At 47.5% G+C, this 20,660-nt stretch overlaps 1 protein-coding gene across 1 annotated transcript in view; it reads left to right on the top strand.

The window, feature by feature from the left end:
• LOC118372833 (transcriptional activator GLI3-like) overlaps positions 1-20,660 on the top strand; it is a 138,545-nt gene that overhangs the window by 49,737 nt on the left and 68,148 nt on the right. The window contains exon 3 of the mRNA XM_052505248.1: positions 5,772-6,035. Coding sequence (XP_052361208.1) covers positions 5,772-6,035 — 264 coding nt within the window. The remainder of the gene's footprint in view (positions 1-5,771; positions 6,036-20,660) is intronic.

The following is a 20,660-nucleotide window of genomic DNA, read 5'->3' as shown; positions in this document are numbered from 1 at the left end:
TCCCTCTCATTACTTTGAATCAGCCAGGCACCCTTAACTTCAGCTCCCTTGTCCCAGGGCCCAACTCTCTCTATCTCTCTCTCTCTCTCTCTCTCTCTCTCTCTCTCTCTCTCTCTCTCTCTCTCTCTCTCTCTCGTTCTCTTTCCCCCACCTCTAAGGAATTGGCTCCACTCCATTCCTCATTATCTCTTTTATATTTTCATTTTGTCATTTGTTGTATTCGTTCCCTCCTCCTTTCCCCCCCTTCCATTAAAGGCCCTCTCCTCCCTGCTCAGGCATGAGGGCTTTCTCTGAAGGTATCCAGAGAATCCTTTTACAATGGAAGGCCCCAACATAAAAAGGGGAAAAACCTGGGCATTAGGACTTAATGAGCGGCTGGCTGGGCGAGAAAGAGAGATAGAGAGTGAGAGAGAGAAAGTGAGAAAGAAAGAGACACTGAGAGAAAGTGAGATAGAAAAAGAAAGAATGAGAGAGAGGGGGAAAAAGATACGGTGGGATAGAGAGAGAGAGAGAGAGAGAGAGAGAGAGAGAGAGAGAGAGAGAGAGAGAGAGAGAGAGAGAGAGAGAGAGTCACTAGAGTGATGGATAGGAGAGAAGAGAGGAGGAAAGGAGAGAGAATGCCAGGGAGAGAGGATGGAGAGAGCATAGGCTCCATTATAGTGGCAGAGAACTCCTGAAATACTAGAGCCGGGCGTGCACTCTGATCAGGACTGCAGTGAGCACAATTACCTTCTTTTCAAATCCTTCAGTGACACTGCGGGAGGAAGGAGGACTTTGAAACTTGAAAGGCAGGAGCTCGCTTTCAACCTCAAACGCGAGCAGGAAAGGGCTCTGAAATTTGTTCAGTGCTCCCCATCCACCATTAGCTTGTTTCTTCCTCTCGCCTGCAGGCATTTAAGCAGTTTTTGAAAAGATGTTAAGAAATTCAATCACCATAGAGAGTCCTGGATAGGTCTTTTTTTCCTTTTTTTGTGTGTGAGGCATGCTTCCCCTTGGTCCACCGAGGACCGGCCTCCTGCTTTGTGTTGTGGGTGAATGGACTTGTGAACCGGTGGAGGAGAGGAGGACGGGATGGGGGCAACCATGGGAAAAAGGGAGGGAATAAAAGAGGAATGAAAAATGAGGGAGGGAAGAAAGAGAAAAAGCCAAGAGGGTCTGTTTGAGGCTGATGGTGTTCAGGGTTGGAGAGGTGCTCCTGAAGTTCAGGCTTTTCAAAGTGTTTGCAGACACCTGAGTCCTCCACATCAGAGGCAGAGTACGCTGCACAGCCACAATGGATGAGAACACTGACTATAAAGCCTCCAGCTATCCAACGCAATACACTATGAAACACCATTGGACATACATTAGACCAAAAAATACATATTATAATCATTATCAGTAAACTGTGCCTATGAAGCTCAAGAGGGTTCAAGTATAGTCAAGTAAAATATAACCACGTTTTCCAGACTTTTAGGTTGGATGACATGTGACCGGGATAAAAAATAGAAATGGGGATAGGACTGGGCCTTGGGGGATCCCTCCTATTTCAATTTCATCATTCAAGTTTTAGTTCTTGACCTTCTGCTGCCCAGTATTTGTTTAACCTTTTAAAGTGCTATACACTGAAATAATGAACCCATTTTAGGTAGTATGCACTGAAATAATGAACCCATTTTAGGTAGTATGCACTGAAATAATGAACCCATTAAAGGTGGCATACATTGAAATAATGACTCATTACAGGTGGTATTCAGTGAAATAATGAACCCATTTAAGGTAGTACACACTGAAAGAATGAACCCATTTAAGGTGATATTCACTGAAATAATGAACCCTTTTAAGGTAGTACACACTGACATAATGATCCTACGTAAGGTAGAATACACTGAAATAATGAAGCCATTTATGGTGGTATACACTGCAATAATGAACCCATTTAAGGTAGTATACACTGAAATAATGAATCCATTTAAGGTGGTATACACTGAAATAATGAATCCATTTAAGGTGGTATACACTGAAATAATTAACCTTTTTAAGGTCTTATACACTGAAATAATTAACCTTTTTAAGGTGGTATACACTGAAATAATGAACCCATTTAAGGTGGTATACACTGAATTAATGAACCCATTTAAGGTGGTATCCCCTGAAATAATGAACCCATTTAAGGTGGTATACACTAAAATAACAAACCCATTTAAGGTGGTATACACTGAAATAATGAACCCATTTAAGGTGGTATACACTGAAATAATTAACCCATTTAAGGTAGTATACACTAAAATAACAAACCCATTTAAGGTGGTATACACTGAAATAATGAACCCATTTAAGGTGGTATACACTGAAATAATGAACCCATTTAAGGTGGTATACACTGAAATAATGAACCCATTTAAGGTAGTATACACTGAAATAATGAACCCATTTAAGGTGGTATACACTGAAATAATGAACCCATTTAAGGTGGTATACACTGAAATAATGAACCCATTTAAGGTGGTATACACTGAAATAATGAACCCATTTAAGGTGGTATATGGCAGAATGACAGTTCACCATGGTGACGTGGAGGGGAGAGGAATGTTGGAGTGACAATAGTTTGATTTAAATATTAGCTGCTTGACCTCTCCGAGACATAAGTGAGTAGGGCTGGAGTTCACTGAGAGGGAAAGAGAGAGGGAGGGGGAGGGAGGGAGGGAGAAAGAAAGACACCCACCCAAATGGGGGAAAGGGGAAGAAGCCAAAGAGAGACACAGGAACGTAGTGTAATAATATCTTTGGGAATAATTACCAAAATATTTTGTCTCCAGAAAGAGTTCATAGACGGTGTTAGCTGCATGGGCTTGTGGGAGTTTGACTTCACTTCCAAATGTTCAAACGTTATTGCTACAAGCACATTGTGTATGTCAAGTCTATGGAGCAAATACATAAATAAACTAGACCAAGAATTAGAAACTTCTCCTGGTCTACCATAAGATATTATTCCCGGGCCTCAACTCTGTGTTCACTGGATCAGTATTCAGTACATACAGGCCCACACTCCTCTCAGCAGCATAACCCTGTCCTTTGCTCTAGTTGCTCCCAGCACAGTTTACAGTCCCCACTTTCTTCCTCAAATCCAATCCATGCGAGAAGATGAACCCCGAGTCTGAAATCCCTTTATGTTAATATTGCGCTTTGCAAGAGCAGACCCTATTAATCCAGCTTTAACAGCATAAGTGCCATTATTCCCTTAATAAGATCAGGGGCTGTGCAGTATAGGATTAAATACTTATATCATAACTGACACTATAATTTCCTGCGGAGGAGAGCATGAGCCTCTGCTCTCTTGCTGGTTTGTCAGTTCTGTGTTAAGTCTCGTGAAATTTGCGACTCCCGAGCGCTGAGGCACCAGTCGGGCTGCATGGCTGGGCCCTTACACAGGTAATGGACGTGGGAGAGTGAGAGGGGGTCTCTCGTTCTCTCTCTCCTTCACTCTCCTCTCGACCCATCTCTCTCTCCGACTCGGGGTAGCGCTCTTTAATCTAGCCCTCTCCTCTGCACTCAATTGGCTTTTGGAGGGCTGCAGTTCTCCATCGCCTCCAGTTCATAGGGGGGCCTTACAGCGCTAGGCTGGTAAATGCTACAGAACCTTTGGCGTTGGCACCGCGGCACTCTGTCAGGGCCCTCAGTGAGACGTTAAAAAAGAGAGAGCAACAGGGGGCACCGAATCAACCAGGAACCAGGGCTGGACCAGAGGAGATTTCCCAGCAGCCTCCAATGAAGTGGATCTTTTGCTCAGTCCAGATAAGGCCAAACTCAATGGACTCTCTGGATCAGGATGGAGGAATAGGGTGGATTTGAGGCATTTAGGAAGACAGAATTGTACGTGACTGAATCAAACAGGTTTTGCAATAGTTCTGTAGCGCATTCGGCTAGAGCCAGTGTAAAACTTTAGATGAGCCAGTGTAAAACTTTAGATGAGCCAGTGTAAAACTTTAGATGAGCCAGTGTAAAACTTTAGATGAACCAGTGTAAAACTTTAGATGAGCCAGTGTAAAACTTTAGATGAGCCAGTGTAAAACTTTAGATGAGCCAGTGTAAAACTTTAGATGAGCCAGTGTAAAACTTTAGATGAGCCAGTGTAAAACTTTAGATGAGCCAGTGTAAAACTTTAGATGAGCCAGTGTAAAACTTTAGATGAGCCAGTGTAAAACTTTAGACGAGCCAGTGTAAAACTTTAGATGAGCCAGTGTAAAACTTTAAATGAGCCAGTGTAAAACTTTAGATGAGCCAGTGTAAAACTTCAGATGAGCCAGTGTAAAACTTTAGATGAGCCAGTGTAAAACATTAGATGAGCCAGTGTAAAACTTTCGATGAGCCAGTGTAAAACTTTAGATGAGCCAGTGTAAAACTTTCGATGAGCCAGTGTAAAACTTTCGATGAGCCAGTGTAAAACTTTCGATGAGCCAGTGTAAAACATTCAATGAGCCAGTGTAAAACTTTAGATGAGCCAGTGTAAAACTTTCGATGAACCAGTGTAAAACTTTAGATGAGCCAGTGTAAAACATTCTATGAGCCAGTGTAAAACTTTAGATGAGCCAGTGTAAAACATTCGATGAGCCAGTGTAAAACTTTAGATGAGCCAGTGTAAAACTAAAGATCATACAAAACATGAACCTAAAGCATGTTAAAATGTAATAATTGATCATAATCATACTCAGGTACAGATGATAGGAATAATCTCCTTTTATTTACAATGAAGCTCAACATTCATCATTTCTTGGACACTATTCAAGTGTGTAGGAGTTAGTGTTACATGAAGAGCGCCCAGAGTATGCTCTCTTCAGGGACTACTCAGAACTAGTCGGTACAGTAGCACTCACCAGGTTAGGGACCGGACCATGTGACCCCATGAAGGCCAGGGTCAGTGGTCAGGTCAAAGGTACATTCTTTCCAAAGCAGCTCAGCCCTTGAACTCTCTTCGCTTTCATCCCCACTAACCCAGCACACCAGGGATAGCTTCTCAGGGGGACTCTCCTTTCCGTCTTTCCATCTCTCCGCTTAGTTTCTCTCCTTCACCTGGAGAGAGAAGTAGAGAGAGAAAGAGATTACTCTGGCAGAGAGGGGGTGTGGAAAAGGGGGGTGTGTGTGATACCATGAGGCCGCTTAATGGGCAGTTTGGAATGCAGGCGGAAAGACCCGGTTGCCTTCTCCATGGGAATCCATTTATTTTATAAAAGGAACAGACGAGGCTGACTTTAACATCCGACTTGGGAATCGCTCCCCTTGAATGTGGCTGTGATGCAGGGGGTTCGTTTAGTTGGTGAGAGCACCAGAGATGAGTCCTATTGGCTTGAGCTGTCTTCTGCTTGAGTCCTATTGGCTTGAGCTTGTCTTCTGCTTGAGAACTCACATGTTCAGCTGGCTTATATGGAGACCAAACCAGCGTGGATTTGCAGGGAAGACCCACTGTGCATACTTGGTTGGTTGCATGTGTACAAAACAAATCCCCTACCCCTCATAGGAGTATGCTAAATTATCTCATTTGTGTGTGTGTGTGTATTGACTCTGAGAGGTAAAGAAATTCCCCTTGATGGCAGGATCCGTAATTCATCTGTTCTAATTCTGCTGACTGTGAAACTACTACCCTCCACCACCAAAGGCATTCAGAACAGGTTGAGAAGACTTCAGCAGACTTTATGCTCTGTACAGTAGCTTTAAATGTACAGGGATCAATTATGGTGTATGTACCCTCAATAAGTTAGGACCTTACCCTCTCTCTCCCCTCTGTCCCCTTACAGAGGATGAGAGCTCGGGCACGCCATACCACCACCACCACCACCACCACCGTGAGAGGCGCAATGCCATCAGCACCCAGGCCCCCACACCCGGGCCCCCTGGCAGCAAGCTGGGTGAAGAGCCCTCCACCTCCACAGAAGAGCGCCCACCGTTGGTAAAGAAAGAGTTGCACAGCTCGCTGCCCCACCTGGTCGACCACGGCCTCCCGTACCGCGGCACGCTGTTCGCCATGGACCCTCGCAACGGATACCTGGACTCCCACTACGGTGAGTACAGACAACGGACCTCAGTTTACAGAGGAGGGGTTGGATAGGATGTTCCATTTGATTGTTAGAGAATGTTTGTGATGCCAAAAGTAGTGGGTACTTGCTTCAGGGTTTTTTGGTCATCAGACAACTTGAATTGTCTCAGTGAGTTACTGAATAGATTGATGGATTATTACATTTAACAAAAAAACTGGGGGTGAGATCAATTATAAGTCAAAAAATGAACCGTGTTTGTGTGTATTTGTACTGTAAGTTGAGTGAGGCGGCAGGCTCAAAGACAACATGCCTGTAGACCCCCCAACACCCTCTGAACAGTGGCACCAATGTTCTGTAGAATAATAGGTAGAAGGCAAGGCTGCTAGTCGCTTGATTAGGCCTGACAGATCAGCTGCTCTCTCTCTCTCTCCCTCTCTCTCTCCCTCTCTCTCTCCCTCTCTCTCTCCCTCTCTCCCCCTCTCTGGGAAGTTAGTATGTGGAGCATTCAGCACAGCTCCTTAATTCCCTCATTAGGGGCCTGTCTGAGCCCAGTACTCCACTTCCACTCATCAACACACACATCAAAACCCCAACTCTACACTACACTGCATTGCGCAGTCAAACCACACTCACTCCCCCCTTCTCTCTGACTAGGACGGAGAGACTGTGGGTGAGAGAAAGGGAGAAGAGAGAGAGACACAGTATATATAAAGGGAGGAGTGAGCAAGGTACATGAGGTTTGAGGTTATGATAGAAAAATCATAGGAAATAAAATATGAAAGAGAGCGAGAGCAAGAGAGAGAGAGAGAGAGAGAGAGAGAGAGAGAGAGAGAGAGAGAGAGAGAGAGAGAGAGAGAGAGAGAGAGAGAGAGAGAGAGAGAGAGAGAGAGAGGGAGAGAGAGAGAGAGGGAGGGAGGGAGAGATAGAGCCCGGGAGAGAGAGAGAGAGACAGAGAGAGAGAGAGAGAGAGAGAGAGAGAGAGAGAGAGAGAGAGCGGGAGAAGGAATAAGAGAAAGGTGCAGTAATAGAATGAAAGAGAGACAGATGAGTGGAGAGCTGGGGGCTGTTTAGGAGGTTCATTTCGCCGCCACCATAGCCTGAATGGACGTGGCCTCCAGGATTTGATCGGACGGTTTGTTTACTTTCGATACATTGCCTGCGAATTGGGCCTGACAGAGGGGTTTTAATCCGCAGGCCGTAATGAAAAGGTCTCTCTGTCCCTGGCTCTGGCTCCGTTTCTTTACTGTAACTCTATTTATTTAGTTAGTTCATAAGCCGGCGTCTCCTTTGTGCACTGGTGCTTCCATCCACCACAGAGCTACAGTGCTAATCTGAAAGGTTACTTAAAGTCAGGCCCTGGGTCTGTTCATTGGTGTAGTGGACAGGATCCTCGCAAGCAGAACATTACTGTCGATTACAGCCCGGTCTTAGCTCAGCAGGACTGCCACTTTTGATTGCGTGTGTGTATGTGTGTATGTGTGTGTGTGTGTGTGTGTGTGTGTGTGTGTGTGTGTGTGTGTGTGTGTGTGTGTGTGTGTGTGTGTGTGTGTGTGTGTGTGTGTGTGTGTGTGTGTGTGTGTGTGTGTGAGTGTGAGCACTGGGGGTGAGCACTTGGGGTAGGGGGTTTAAGCCCACTGAAGCCAAGGGGAACTAGGGGCGAGGGCTTGGGGGGATGGGTGGGTGGGGGTGGTTGGGGGTCACAGTGAGGGGTGGCAGCGCCTCAGGGTCATGCGTAAAAGTCAGAGTCTGAAATGGAGAGTTCAGAAGCAGCAGGAAAAGTCAAAGGGGTCGTAGAGCCTCAAAGGGCTCCATTCTTTCCACTTGGGGGCCTCCTGGGCCGCAGGACAGCAATCAGACCAGGCAGAGGGCAGAGTGGATAGAGAGATGACTGGTGCTATAGGCCCCCCCTGTTCTGTGTCCTGTTTTCTCTCTCTCTCTCTCTCTCTCTCTCTCTCTCTCTCTCTCTCTCTCTCTCTCTCTCTCTCTCTCTCTCTCTCTCTCTCTCTCTCTCTCTCTCTCTCTCTCTCTCTCTCTCTCTCGCTCTCACTCTCTGTCTTGTAATCAGATATTGATAAAAGTATCAATTTCATCCCAATGTTTTAGCACAGGCAATTATTTGACCGAATTGAGATGACTAAGTTCTGAAGTTCAGTAGAAAAGTACAACTGGAGTACATGCTGAAATGTGAAGACAGTCGTTTTTTCCTCGGAGGGTGAAGTGTAAAGTAAATGGATGTCCTTGGGACGTGCCCTGACCCTGACTCAGTTCAGAAAGAATTATGACCCGAGGTCAGGGAAGAGAGCAAGCCGGGGGCTGTGTAAAATGGCTTCCTCTGGTACCAGGTGTGGGGAACACGAGGTGTCCCTGAAGGCGCCTGCCGGTCAGCCCAGTCCCATTCTCTCTGATTGGACCCAGGCAAGACCCAGGACCAGGCTCCAGAGCCTCCACCTCAGCCCCTCATGGTGCCTTCAGTCAGGGGGTCAGGAAAGGGCGAGGGCCCTAGCCCCTTTGAACACGGAGCCCACCACCACCACCACCACTAGCCCCAGAGGTGTGAAGTACATTGACCCTGTGCTTGGTTGAACCCCTCCCAAACCTACTTCCACGGTCCACTCCACCAACACCCCCTCTCCCCTGGGGTCTCTGACTGACTGTCACCTCCCTAAATGTATCCCAGGTGTATGTTGCGACTGTGAGGGTGATGGAGAGGGGAGCATGGGTCTTTGTGCTGTGCTTGCAGAGCGCGGGGCGCCACACGGCCTGGCCACGGCCGACAGCCAGGTAAATGTGATTACTCTTCCCTCCGTTGTACTGTCAGTGCTTAATGCGGCTAAACGCGCCAACACCTGCAGCCTCAAGCGCACCTGGACTGCCGGGTCGTCATGGTCATAACTGTGGCGGTGATACGAGTTGTGGTGGCTGTTGAGAAGAAGAGGAGGGCGGATATTGGGGGTCGGAGGAGGGGGAGTGGAGTTTGTGTTCTTTTTAGAGGTCGCTGCTTCTCTTCGCAAATCTTTCCTTTTCAAGCAGCCCCTTCTGTGCTCTCTCCCACTCCCCTGTCTGAGGCCTATAAGACTCTGATGTTTGTGTTTACTCTCATCTTTACACCCACTTGCCCACATAAAGGAGGAGGCATTAAGGAAAAATAGGCCCTATTGTGTGCATTAGCTAAATCGCGGTGATGCCTAGCTTCTTAGCCGCTTTTCTTGGGCAAACACAGGATAAGAGTCCATATCCTGCTTACCACAACACTAATACGTGGGGCTTTCGCCCGGATAAGGAGGAGGAAGGATTGGGGAGGAGGATTAATAAGAAAGAGAGAGAGACTTGTTAAAAAAGAAAAAAAGATTTCTGTATTATGAGAACGTGTGTATTGTGAGGACGTTTGTGCGGCGGGCTGCGGCGCTAGCGACATCTGTTTACACCGTGGGCTGATTAGCGGGTCAGTGGTCCTCAGCAACAGTGGAACACTTGCTGGAGATCCGTCCGTCGTCTCCGCTCTCTCCCTCCTCCGGGATCCCTCTTCTTCCTTTAAGTGTTTTGTCTTTTTCTTAAACACTCGTTCGCCCCTTCCTCCTCGGGCCAGTCAAAACAGTTCCCGTTACGGGATCGCGAAAGCGCATCCTCTTCAATGGGCGGCTTTCTTATGTTTCTTACCAATCCAAACAGTATTGAAACATCAGAAGATGTTTTGTCAAAGGAAGGCGACTGGGGAGGGAAGGAAAAGCACTAAGCTGTTGAAACAATCCTTAAGCATGTTGGTTGGTTCCTTGACAACCAAGGCTGTTTGGTGGTTGCGTGTATGTCTGTGATGACACAGTATACTAGGTCATTGTGTGGACCGAGACAGACTCTTATAGCTGAAGTAGAAGAGGGAACATATCAGCATAATAGTCTGCTGTCTGGAATCAAGATCCTTGGCCAAGCACCTCCAGCTGGTAATCCTCACACCAAAGCCTTGTCCATGTCTCACCTCTGAGACCTCTTAGACCAGGGCTTCTAATAGCAAGGTGGAAGTAGAGTAGAGTTCTATGGCTGGTCTAGTGCGTAGTCTGGATCCCGACAGGCTGTATCCCTGTAATCCTGCTCTTTGTAGCCAAAGCCCTGGCAGAAGTGACCATTACCTTGGATTGTGAAGACCCAGAGCACTGGGAGAAGGGAAGGAGAGCGCAGCCAGCACTCAACCAGACCCAGGGTTTATGCAGTGAGGGTGGGTGGTGGTCTGGTGATCTCCAGCACCAGACAGGGGTTAGGTTAACCTCCATGGCTGCTTTGCAGAGGATATTTCAGGTCTACAGGTCCGTAGCACGGCGAGGCGAGACGAAGACTCGCCCATGTCAGCCTCAATATTCAACCACAGCAGCTGACCACTGAAGTGAATGAGTTGGCTGTCACAAAACCCCAACGTGAGCTGCACCACAATGGACCAGGCTCTGTACAGTTAATGACTGCATTACTGCACTCTCTGATTCAGAGTCACACATATAGGCCATAGAGGAACTATAGGAAAGCTTTCCTGGCACAGAAAAAAAGTAATGGAAAAAGATGGAAAAAGTCATTTATAATCATTTTTTCTCTGACAACCCATTCAAAGAGGCCAACTTTCTGGGTTCCACATCACGAGTGTTGGCGACACAGGTTCAAGCTCTCCTCCCCACAGACATTAGACTACAGAGGAGCACGGAGGGGGGACACGTGCCCGTTTCAAGGGTGATCGAGGGCAAGTCTTTGTGATTGTTTCAATATTGGCTTCTGGAGCGGCGGGCGGTCCTGGTGAAACCCCCTAGTGGGGCACAGGGGGGCAAGAAGGGGGGGGTGAGAGGAACCGGGGGGAGCCCGGGGGCGCCCTGCAGGCGATGGAAAGGAGTCTCTTCAATCCACCACCTTTCATCAAGAAAGAGAACCATGGCCGGGCAGCTCTTGAATTAGCCCCGCAGTCCAACACACCGGGGATAATCGTCCGTGATCCTCTTTTATACAGCTTATTAGAGAAATCTCACAGTGTAAGATAGGCCATATTCTCGCATGCATGTGCCGCTTGTAGGCCGTTTGATGAATGAAGGAGTTAGGCAAAGTTTGAAGTAGTTAAGGAACGCCACGTTCGCTCTGAGTGAAGGTCAGACTTTCTTGTGGTTTCTCTTAGTATCTCAGAGCCCAAGAACGTGCGTAAAATTGCATTTTTAACAATGCCAAGATTAATTTGGAGTGGCTGGAAAATAAATAACAAATATTTAAGAAATGAATATTCAGCATTTCCTGATATCATTCTTGCAACATCTGTCTGTGTTTTGGACCCCGGCGTCGATTGAGGAATGGCTAATCGGTCGGTAGACACACAGAGGCATCACATGTCCAAAACAATAGGCGTGCTTTGAAGTAGCGAAGGCTTAAAAACGAAGACTTGTTTTTCGGACTGTCCGTAAGGATACGCCGCCACCAACACCAGCACTAACACCACCAGAAACAACAATAACGCCCATTCAACCACAGAGACCATAAAGACGTGAGCGCATGTATGGACAACATAGAGGCTCATGGGTCTTTCGCTTCCTCCTCCTGCTGGTTTTTAAACCATGACATCTTGTGCCTTCCTTTTCTCTCCCTCCTGAAGTGGCAGCAGTGGGATAATCACTCGGTGTGGAGTGGGAGAGTCACACTCAATTCGCGACCGCCTATATGTTTGTTCACTCTATGCAAATCTCACCGCCGGTCTTGTAGAGCAGCGATTCGTGTCCCTTTTCTCATAGCGTTAGCTACAAGATTAGCACCTTTATCCCTTCAACCCCCCTGACGCTTCCCTCCCTCCCTCGCTTTCATCTCTCCATCTCTCCCGAGGACGGACTGCACCTATTGTTCTACAGGAGGAGAGGGCTGAGGCATGCTGGGTAATTAACATGTTTCCTCTCAGCTCTGTTACCTCTGTTGAGGCTGGAGCAAATAAGTCGACGACAGTACATCCTCTTGTCTGTACCACAGGGGAGAGACTTACAGAAGAGCGAGACGAGAGAGAGGAGGAGGACAGGAGAGAGGAAGAAAGAGAGAGAGACGGAGAGAGAGAGTCAGATAGAGAGATGGAAGTGCAAAAACGGCTGTGAGAAGAAGTGCCAGTGAGAAGAGAGTGAGACTGGAGAAGGAGAGAGGAGTAGGGGGGGGGGGTGTAACAAAGCAGAAAATGAAGAGAGACATAAAAGAATGGGAGCTCGAGGAGGTCAGGCCCATCATAGGCTTAGTGTTGCCTTCAAAGATGGCTGGGACAGGTGGCAGCTCCAGACAATCTCGCTCTGCAGAGCAGCATCCTCTCAGGAGGAGATAAGGGATTCCTCCGTCCAGCCCCCCTCTCTTTCCTCGTCTCTCTCCCCCCCCTCCTCAGCTCGACTCCCCCAGCCGGGGCAGCTTTGATGTGACTCAGTGTGAGCAGGCTGAGCGGTGCGGCTGGGGCCTGTTGGGCCGCTGGGAGCCAGACTCTCTGCCTCTCTGGCCCGGTTCAATCAGCGGGGCTCTCCGGTGCCCGCCACGTTCAGGTCTCATTAAATCACTCCGGCAGGGTTAATCCTCTTTAAGGTTTTACACGGTGCCCCGTTTGTCTGTCAGCCACAGCCACCGAGGCCATAGGGACCCCCAGAGGCGCCACCTGCGTGACAAAAGACAAAAAAAAGAAAATCACTGTGACACCAAGTTCTACTCCTCTCTCCTCTCTTCTACCCCGTCCTCTTTCCCCTGTGTACAGTACTGTATGTTCTGCTCTCCTTTTCTTTTCTCTCAGTGCTATCACTCCTTCCCTGCCCCATGTGTGCTCTCGCTCCTCTCTCTCGCCCTCCGTTCCCTTGATAGTACCTAGCTCTGGTTGTAAGTCTTTTAGGATTATTTTGGGGGGAATTTGTTGACAGGGGTGGAGTAAATGGATTACAAGTTATCCTTGTTTTTGGGAGGAGGGAGACAGGAGAGATCAGGCCCTGCTTTGAGTAAGAGACAAAGAGAGAAGGGGGAGAGAGAGAGAGGAAGAGGAAAATATGAGCGACAGAGAAGGTAAGAGAGACAGAGATGTCGGCCTATGGGGAGAGAGACAGAGAATGACCGAAGAGTGCGTGTGAGAGGGAGAAATGAAGAGAGTCAGAGAGTTACAGAGGGAGTGATGCTGTGCGGTCGAGGGAGAGCGGGGGCTGTAATTGGCCGGAGGTGACGACCCCTGTCTGCTCCTGAGACCCGACAGTCATTTGTCTGATTGCTGTGACACTGGGGTTGCGTCCCAAATGGTACTCTATCGACTAAATAGGGCCCTACTTATGACCAGAGCCCTGGTCAAAAGTAGTAAACTAAATAGGGAATATGGTGCCATTTGGGACACGGCCCTGGGTTTCTCTCTGCTCTACACCGCGTGGTGTGACCAAAAAAGGTGCTGTCCCCATAGGAGAAATAAATAAAAACATGAAATAAAGGATTTTCCTGTGGGGACAGCCGAAGAACCCTCTTGGAACCCTTTTGTCTAAGAGAGTAGACACTCATAATTTTAAATATGTAGACTGTGTCTGCAACATGCAGGTGCACTACATTAACGAGATGCACTAAATCAAATTCCTATCAGCTTTTGTTTATTTTTTTTATGGGCCTAAAGTATTACATTCTTGAATCCTGAATCCTAATTATCACGTGTAATAAATGAAGAATTCTGTCCGAGCGAACAACAAATCAACACATTTACAGAACTAATGAGAGGAATAGATAAAAGTATAGTTTAGTTACTCGTTTATTTTATTTGCCACTTACGCTATTTCCTATGCTGTCTGTTCTTTCATAACACATGTGGATATCAACTTGAATGCCCCCGGGCCACAGTGACCAGTCACGCTGACCAATGCCTTGCTGAATCCCAACCCTGCTCACTAGCTAGCCTCACTCTGCGTGGGTTACAATTGAGGTGCCTCTTTCCCCTGCCGTACCAGGTCTGTGTGTTATTAGCCTCACAGTCACTGACTCTCACAGAGTCAGGCAGGGTTACTCTTATACACGCTGTCATGCTGGGTCAGCCCCAATATGACCTGCCGTGGGGCCCACGGTGGAGCTGCACTGTGGAGATATGGGGGGCTATAGGCAGGAGCCAGGACAGGATCCGGCTCCGTTTTGGACTGTTTCCTTCTGGAACCTATTTGGCCGGATTCGTTATCTCTTGTGGCATTAAATATAAATGTCACTTTTTGCAATGTAAAAATTTGAATAAACACAATCAAAACACAACCCCCCTGCAAACTCTCATTTCTCCAGCACTGCACTTCCTTTCCTTATAGAGCCACGCAAACACTTCTGGAGGAGCTGCAGCACGTCTGATAAATGTCAATACATTTGCCAAAGTTCGAGTTTTTATTTAAAAAAAATATATTTAACATTTATTTAACTAGGCAAATCAGTTAACAAGTTCTTATTTACAATGACGGCCTATCCCGACCAAACCCAAAGTTGGGCCAATTGTGCGCCGCCCTATGGGACTCCCAATCACGGCTGGTTGTGATACAGCTTGGAATTTAACCAGGGTCTGTAGTGACGCCTCTAGCACTGTGCCTTGGTCCGCTGCGCCACTCGGGAGTTACTGCTGTCTGTTCAGAAAGAAATGAAATCATTCAGAATAGCCTACGACACCATGAGAAAGAGGAGAAATAGCTTCTTTTAAAAATAGCCTAGCTGTTGTGTGTAACCCAATAACAAGGCAAGGCCTGCAGTCGGGAACGCACAGCAAATATGTCAGTGAACAAACAGCATGCAGACAAAACGGGCCTTTCGCAATATTTCAAATAGTTTACAATCGCGGGAAAACACAGGTTGGAAAGCAAATGTCTCCTGCTGAAAAGAGAAGACTCTAATAATCTTTCAGCGGTAGGCTACCAAAATATTAGATCAAATTCCAAATATTGTCTTACAAAGTAAAACGAGAGAGAGAGAGAGAGAGAGAGAGAGAGAGAGAGAGAGAGAGAGAGAGAGAGAGAGAGAGAGAGAGAGAGAGAGAGAGAGAGAGAGAGAGAGAGAGAGAGAGAGAGAGAGAGAGAGAGAGAGAGAGAGAGAGAGAGAGAGAGAAGCACATAAGCCATAACCCAACCGAAATGGAATTCAAATCATTAAACCAATGTTGGTCAATAAGTTATTTACAAAATATTGGTTAATCTCTCTACACTAATAGACAAAAAATGACATCTTGTCTTATCTTATTTCAAGTGTTTGCTGATATCCACATGGATATTACCATACACACACAATAACACATTCAAGTTGAAATCACAAGTAAAATTCATGACATTAAGGACACTCAAAGAGTTTTGTTGATTCATTTGTACAGGTAGGCTGTGGGTGACTTTATTTAATCATATACTGTATGGTGCTATATACTGTATACACCATGCATTAGCCATGCTTAAAATACATCTTTAGTGAATGGCCTGGCACAAAATGTTCCTCTTTATTTACTCACTGGGGTTAAATACTTAAACATGGGCCTTAAAAACAACACAGATCTGAAAATAGGATAGTCTCGAACCACCATAAATCACATGGGAATAAAACACAAATATGCGTATAGCATGGGCCTGTTGAGTTAACCTGAGGTTTAAGTCATTTCCTTTCCACCGCGAGATGTATCATTGTTTGGACTGGCTGCTCGGGGGACCAGGCACTAAGCAGAGAGAGAAAGCGGGAGAGAGATGGGAGAGATGGAGATGGGAGTGAGAGAGAGAGAGAGAGGCAGAGAGAGAGAGAGAGACAGGAGTTTAGTGCAGTGTAAATCTCTACCCGGCTGGGAAGGGGGAGAAGGAGGAGGGTGGGGAAGGAAAGGGAGGGGAAGGGGGAGAAGGAGGAGGGTGGGGAAGGAAAGGGAGGAAAAGGGGGAGGAGGAGAAAGAGGAGGGCGAACCGACGCAATGCGCTTTGTTCTACCCCCCCCCCCCGCAGTTTAGGCCGATCTGTAGGAATTCACCAAATGCAGTAGATAGATTGGCTCTCTGCAGAGGACTCCACAAAATAGCCTCAACTTCTACTCAGCTGCTCTGTGCTGGCATGGAGGGAGGGAGGGAGGGAGGGAGGGAGGGAGGGGGAGGGAGGGAGGGAGGGAGGGAGGGAGGGAGGGAGGGAGGGAGGGAAGGAAGGAAGGTATGTCAGGGGAGCTGGTGTAGGGGTACAGTTTGCGGAGAGTGGTACAGTGGTACATGTGTAGCTCCATTCTGAGACAAAGCGAGGGCTCTCACTGGGAGCGCAATTTGTTAAGATTGACTCCACTTGGTAAATGTCTTGCCGATGCAGGACTTCCATTATGCTATTTGGGGTGGGGTAACAGGAGTACGGGGGTAGGGGGTAAGAGGAGTACGGGGGTAGGCGGTATGGGGTAAGAGGAGTACGGGGGTAGGGGGTAAAGGAGTATGGGGGTAAGGGGAATAAGGGAGGGTAAATTGCTTTGACCAAACATATTCACTGCCTAATCTCAACCCTCATCTCTATCCTGCTTCCTGATTGGTTTAAAAACATCTACACTATATGCCCCAGTATGTAAGGAACTGTCAGCAATACATAGGCACCACACCAAAAGACCCTGCACAGAGTGACTTATGCAGTGTAAACTAGAACGTTCTTTGCTTCTTTGAGACAGCGAGAGAAAAAGGAGGTAACGAGAGCGGAAGAAGAGAAGTGTATTGATTTACTGGGAAAGGAGAAAGTGCAATCTGCCAACGTTTCTCTCGATGATGAATGGCAGAGAGATTGGCAAGCCAACACTTTAAACACACTTCTTTTATTTAACCTCTACCCTCTTGCCTTGTCTTCTCTCTCACAGTTAATCTTTGCTGAGTAAAGGATCTGTTTTCTCCCCAGTCAAACACACACGCACACCCACGAAAACACACCCACACGCACACTAGCTGTTTTGCTGAGTCTAGGCCGCTCACACACCTCGCACAGTACTGCAGAGAGCCTCAGCACAGCGAGAGCATTAGGCTAATTTATACAGCGGTAATTAGCCCATTAGACGTGCAACAATCTGGGACAGTAATTCAGCAAAACGCTCCAAAAGTCAACAGGAACTCCCACTGAGCTGAGCCGAACAGTCCCCGGGAATGTGTTATTTACATGTTGAAAACAGCTTGAGGTCTCAGTGGAAGCAAACACAAGCAAACAACTAGAGCAGTGGTGCAGGGGGCGAGGGATTGATCTGGAGGCGATGGGGACGTTCCGCAGCCCTCCATCCCAAATAACAACCTCCGACATCACACACACTCCTCGCCATGTTGACACAGTCCGCATGGGGTTCCCTTCATGTGAACAGTTGTAGCCGAACAGAGACACAGGTGTGCTGGTGTGATCCTCGATCACGTGGAGGTGTTTTGGGAGGGAAGGGTCGGCGTCGCACAGTTTGTGGAGTTGAGAGAAGGTGAGGGGATTGTAGGGGCCGCAGAGGGGGTCTTGTGAACCGAACGTCGCGTAGGCGTACACGCGCTCACTCATTCACGTCCACATGCCGTGACTCGTAGTCGGTCCTACGCGCACTCAGCGAGCATCTCTCAACGAAGCCAGCGCTCTCCCACTCGCTCGTCAGTCATCATCTGGCTCCGGGCAGCGGTGAAGGCGGCGTGCCTGAGTGTTGAGATCATGAGCGAGGAGAGAAGTGCCGTAATGAAACCTGGCAGTGCTGCAGGCCCCAGCGCCGCTGTCATATGTTCCACATTACCCATTCACAAACCTGTGGAGCAGAGCAAGCCCCGGCAGCAGCCCCTTTTCTCACTCCGCTTCAGTCGGTTATGACAATCTGTCAGTGCGTCTTTGTGCTTTTGCACCAGAGCATAGAGGAGCGGAGGAGACTCGGTGGGTTCTGGATGACTGTTCTTCCTCAGTGTCAGGCTGCGGATGACACAGTGCGCGCGCGTCCCAATGGGCTCCCTTTTCCCTATTTAGTGCCTTGGTCAAAAGTAGTGCACTGTGTCGGGAATAGGGAGCCGTTTGGGGGGCGCGACTCAAGGGGCGCCATTCGGGACGCAGGCACAGCGCTGGAGGAGAGCCGGGAGCAGTCAGTACGGGACAGGAGGAATCTCCCCTTATGACTAGTCGTCAACCTTCTGAAGAGGTAACACGGGGGACATTGTTTACGTGAAATTGCGGTTCAAATTCGGTGAGAGTATGGTTGACTCCTCAGATTATTTTCAAGCGCCGGCAACACACAAACTATAGCCATACTCTAGACCTTACTAGACCTTACATTGAGGGAATACATGAGCTAATAAGAAACCACTAGAATGATCTGCTTTAGGCTTTATTCTCTCAATCCCCCTCCTCTTTAAAAACCCTTTTATGTGTCCAATAAAAGACAAAGTAATTATCATCCTCTTCTTAACGAAGGGGAAGCAGTAGGCTTTTGGTCCTCGGTAACAGTGTGTTTGTGTTAGAATTACAACTAATGAGTCTGGTCAAAGTCGCCAACTAATTGTCCTTTCATTACACACCCATTTGTAATCACGTCTTAATGAGTTCCGTCCCTAAAAAAAATATGAAACGAAAAATTAATACTGCTCTTATGCAAAGTTATTCAGGGTCATTAAAATACTTCAAAAGAATGTGAGACTTATTTGGTACTGGTTAGTGATGAATTGCTGTTGAGTTGCGGTTTTGGAAATGTACTCAAATTGATACATTTTGATCATTTCCTTTCCCCCAAAGCAAAAGTTGCCAGACTGTGCCCATTATTTCTGAGGATTTCAGCCTGTTAGGGACGTACTGTATTTGGTTGGTAAAGTACAGGATGCGTCTCAAATGGCACACTTGTCCCTATATGGTGCACTACTTCTGACCACCCTATGTGCCCCGGGCAAAAAACGAGTGCACTAAATAAGGGAATAAGGTGCCATTTTGGATGCAGAGTTCTGCTTTACCCTATAATGGTTTACTTAATCATAGTCACATTGCCATGGGCGGTTATAGGACCTCTGTGCAGTTGGGGCAAATGCACACACATTACACTCTCTCCTATGGAATGCTAGTCCATACAGTGGTGTTGTGGCAGCAGCGGTGGGGACGCTCAAAGCTGTGACACGCGCATTAACTCTCCCAGCTGTGTCTGTATTCTAAAGAGAACCCCGGAATACATGCAGTGAATATCCAGAAGAGCAGGGGCAATTTACTCCCAGAGTCAACAAAGTAGTCCCCACAGGAGACAGTGGTGATGGATTGTGGGATGGAGCGCACTCTCTCTCTCTCTCTCTCTCTCTCTCTCTCTCTCTCTCTCTCTCTCTCTCTCTCTCTCTCTCTCTCTCTCTCTCTCTCTCTCTCTCTCTCTCTCTCCCGGGCTCTATCTCTCTCTCTCTCCCTCCCTCTCTCTCTCTCTCTCTCTCCCTCCCTCCCTCTCTCTCTCTCTCTCTCTCTCTCTCTCTCTCTCTCTCTCTCTCTCTCTCTCTCTCTCTCTCTCTATCTATCTTTTCCCTTGTTCTCGGCACTGCATACATTCCCTCAAGTGGCACACAAGGCTGTTAGCCTGCCTAATGGAGGTAGTGTGGCATGGGGTAAAAGAGGTGGCAGAGCTTATTTAGATAGAGGCCCTGCTAAAGTAAACTTCAGACAGGGATTCAAATAAACCAGCTGCCCTAATCGACTGCTGACTGCTGAGGCGAAGGAGGACTGTGGGCTGACACCAGAAGGGAGGGCGGGAGGAGAGGAGACCGATGAGGGGGGAGAAGCAGGGGGGACAGGGGTGTGTTGAGTGAGCCGCTCCAGAGGGATAAACAGAGGGGGGATCTGGGTAATCTAGAGTAGAGCGGCGGATGTAGTGAAGGAGGAGGTGAGGGAGGAGATGAGGGAGGATGGGGGAGGTGAGGGAGGAGGTGAGGGAGGATGGGGGAGGTGAGAAGGGAGGTGGTGTAAGAGGAGCTGTAGCACGCATTCAGTCTGGAGAGGTTCTGCAGTCCGAAAATATCTATAGACCCTCCATAGACCTCTCTCCTGACTCACGGGTTGAAGTTACAGCCCAGGGTTTGACATGAGCGGTCAAGGATATGGCTTAGAGACCCTAGCCAACCTATACTGCTTAGTGTATCGGAGCTAAGAGTTGTTAGGTAAACACAGGTGATAGCAGATTCCACCCTTTTACCTCCTCTCGTTCAGAGAAGACCAGGCCAAACATGAGTCATCAGAAGGAAGCTATCAAAGAGACAGATACTCAGAGGTCAAACACAGTGCCAGAGAGCTGCTACAGTAGGTATTTAGCTAGCACGTCTCTTTGCTTTCTTGTCTTTCTTACAAAAACAAGTTCATTTCAAAGGATTTTTCACATTTGCGTAATACAGTGGAACTTTTTTTGGGGGGGACTATTACAGACTTGTTCCATAGCATGTGTTTTGAGCCTCGTGATCCGTTGCCATGATAAGACATGTTAAGACCACTATACACTCTATCTTGCTTTACAATGCAAGCCATTATTTATTATTATAACTGGTGTGCAATCATAGAAAACATTCCTAATCTATTCACCGGGATGCATCTGATTTATGGCTGTCTGCTTACATGAAACGTAATGCAACTCAACACACTTCTCTTTTAAGACATGCAAGCCCTGCAGTTCCACTAAACGAGGCCTGTCTGAGTTGTGCCTGTTGCTTGATCAGGGGCAGAGCAGGTAGCCAAGCTGTAAGTCATGTAT

This window comes from Oncorhynchus keta, chromosome 4 (genome assembly GCF_023373465.1).
Source record: "Oncorhynchus keta strain PuntledgeMale-10-30-2019 chromosome 4, Oket_V2, whole genome shotgun sequence".
Classification (NCBI taxonomy): domain Eukaryota; kingdom Metazoa; phylum Chordata; class Actinopteri; order Salmoniformes; family Salmonidae; genus Oncorhynchus; species Oncorhynchus keta.
The sequence above is the reverse complement of the archived record's forward strand: the minus strand, read 5'-3'. Positions and strand labels throughout refer to the sequence as shown.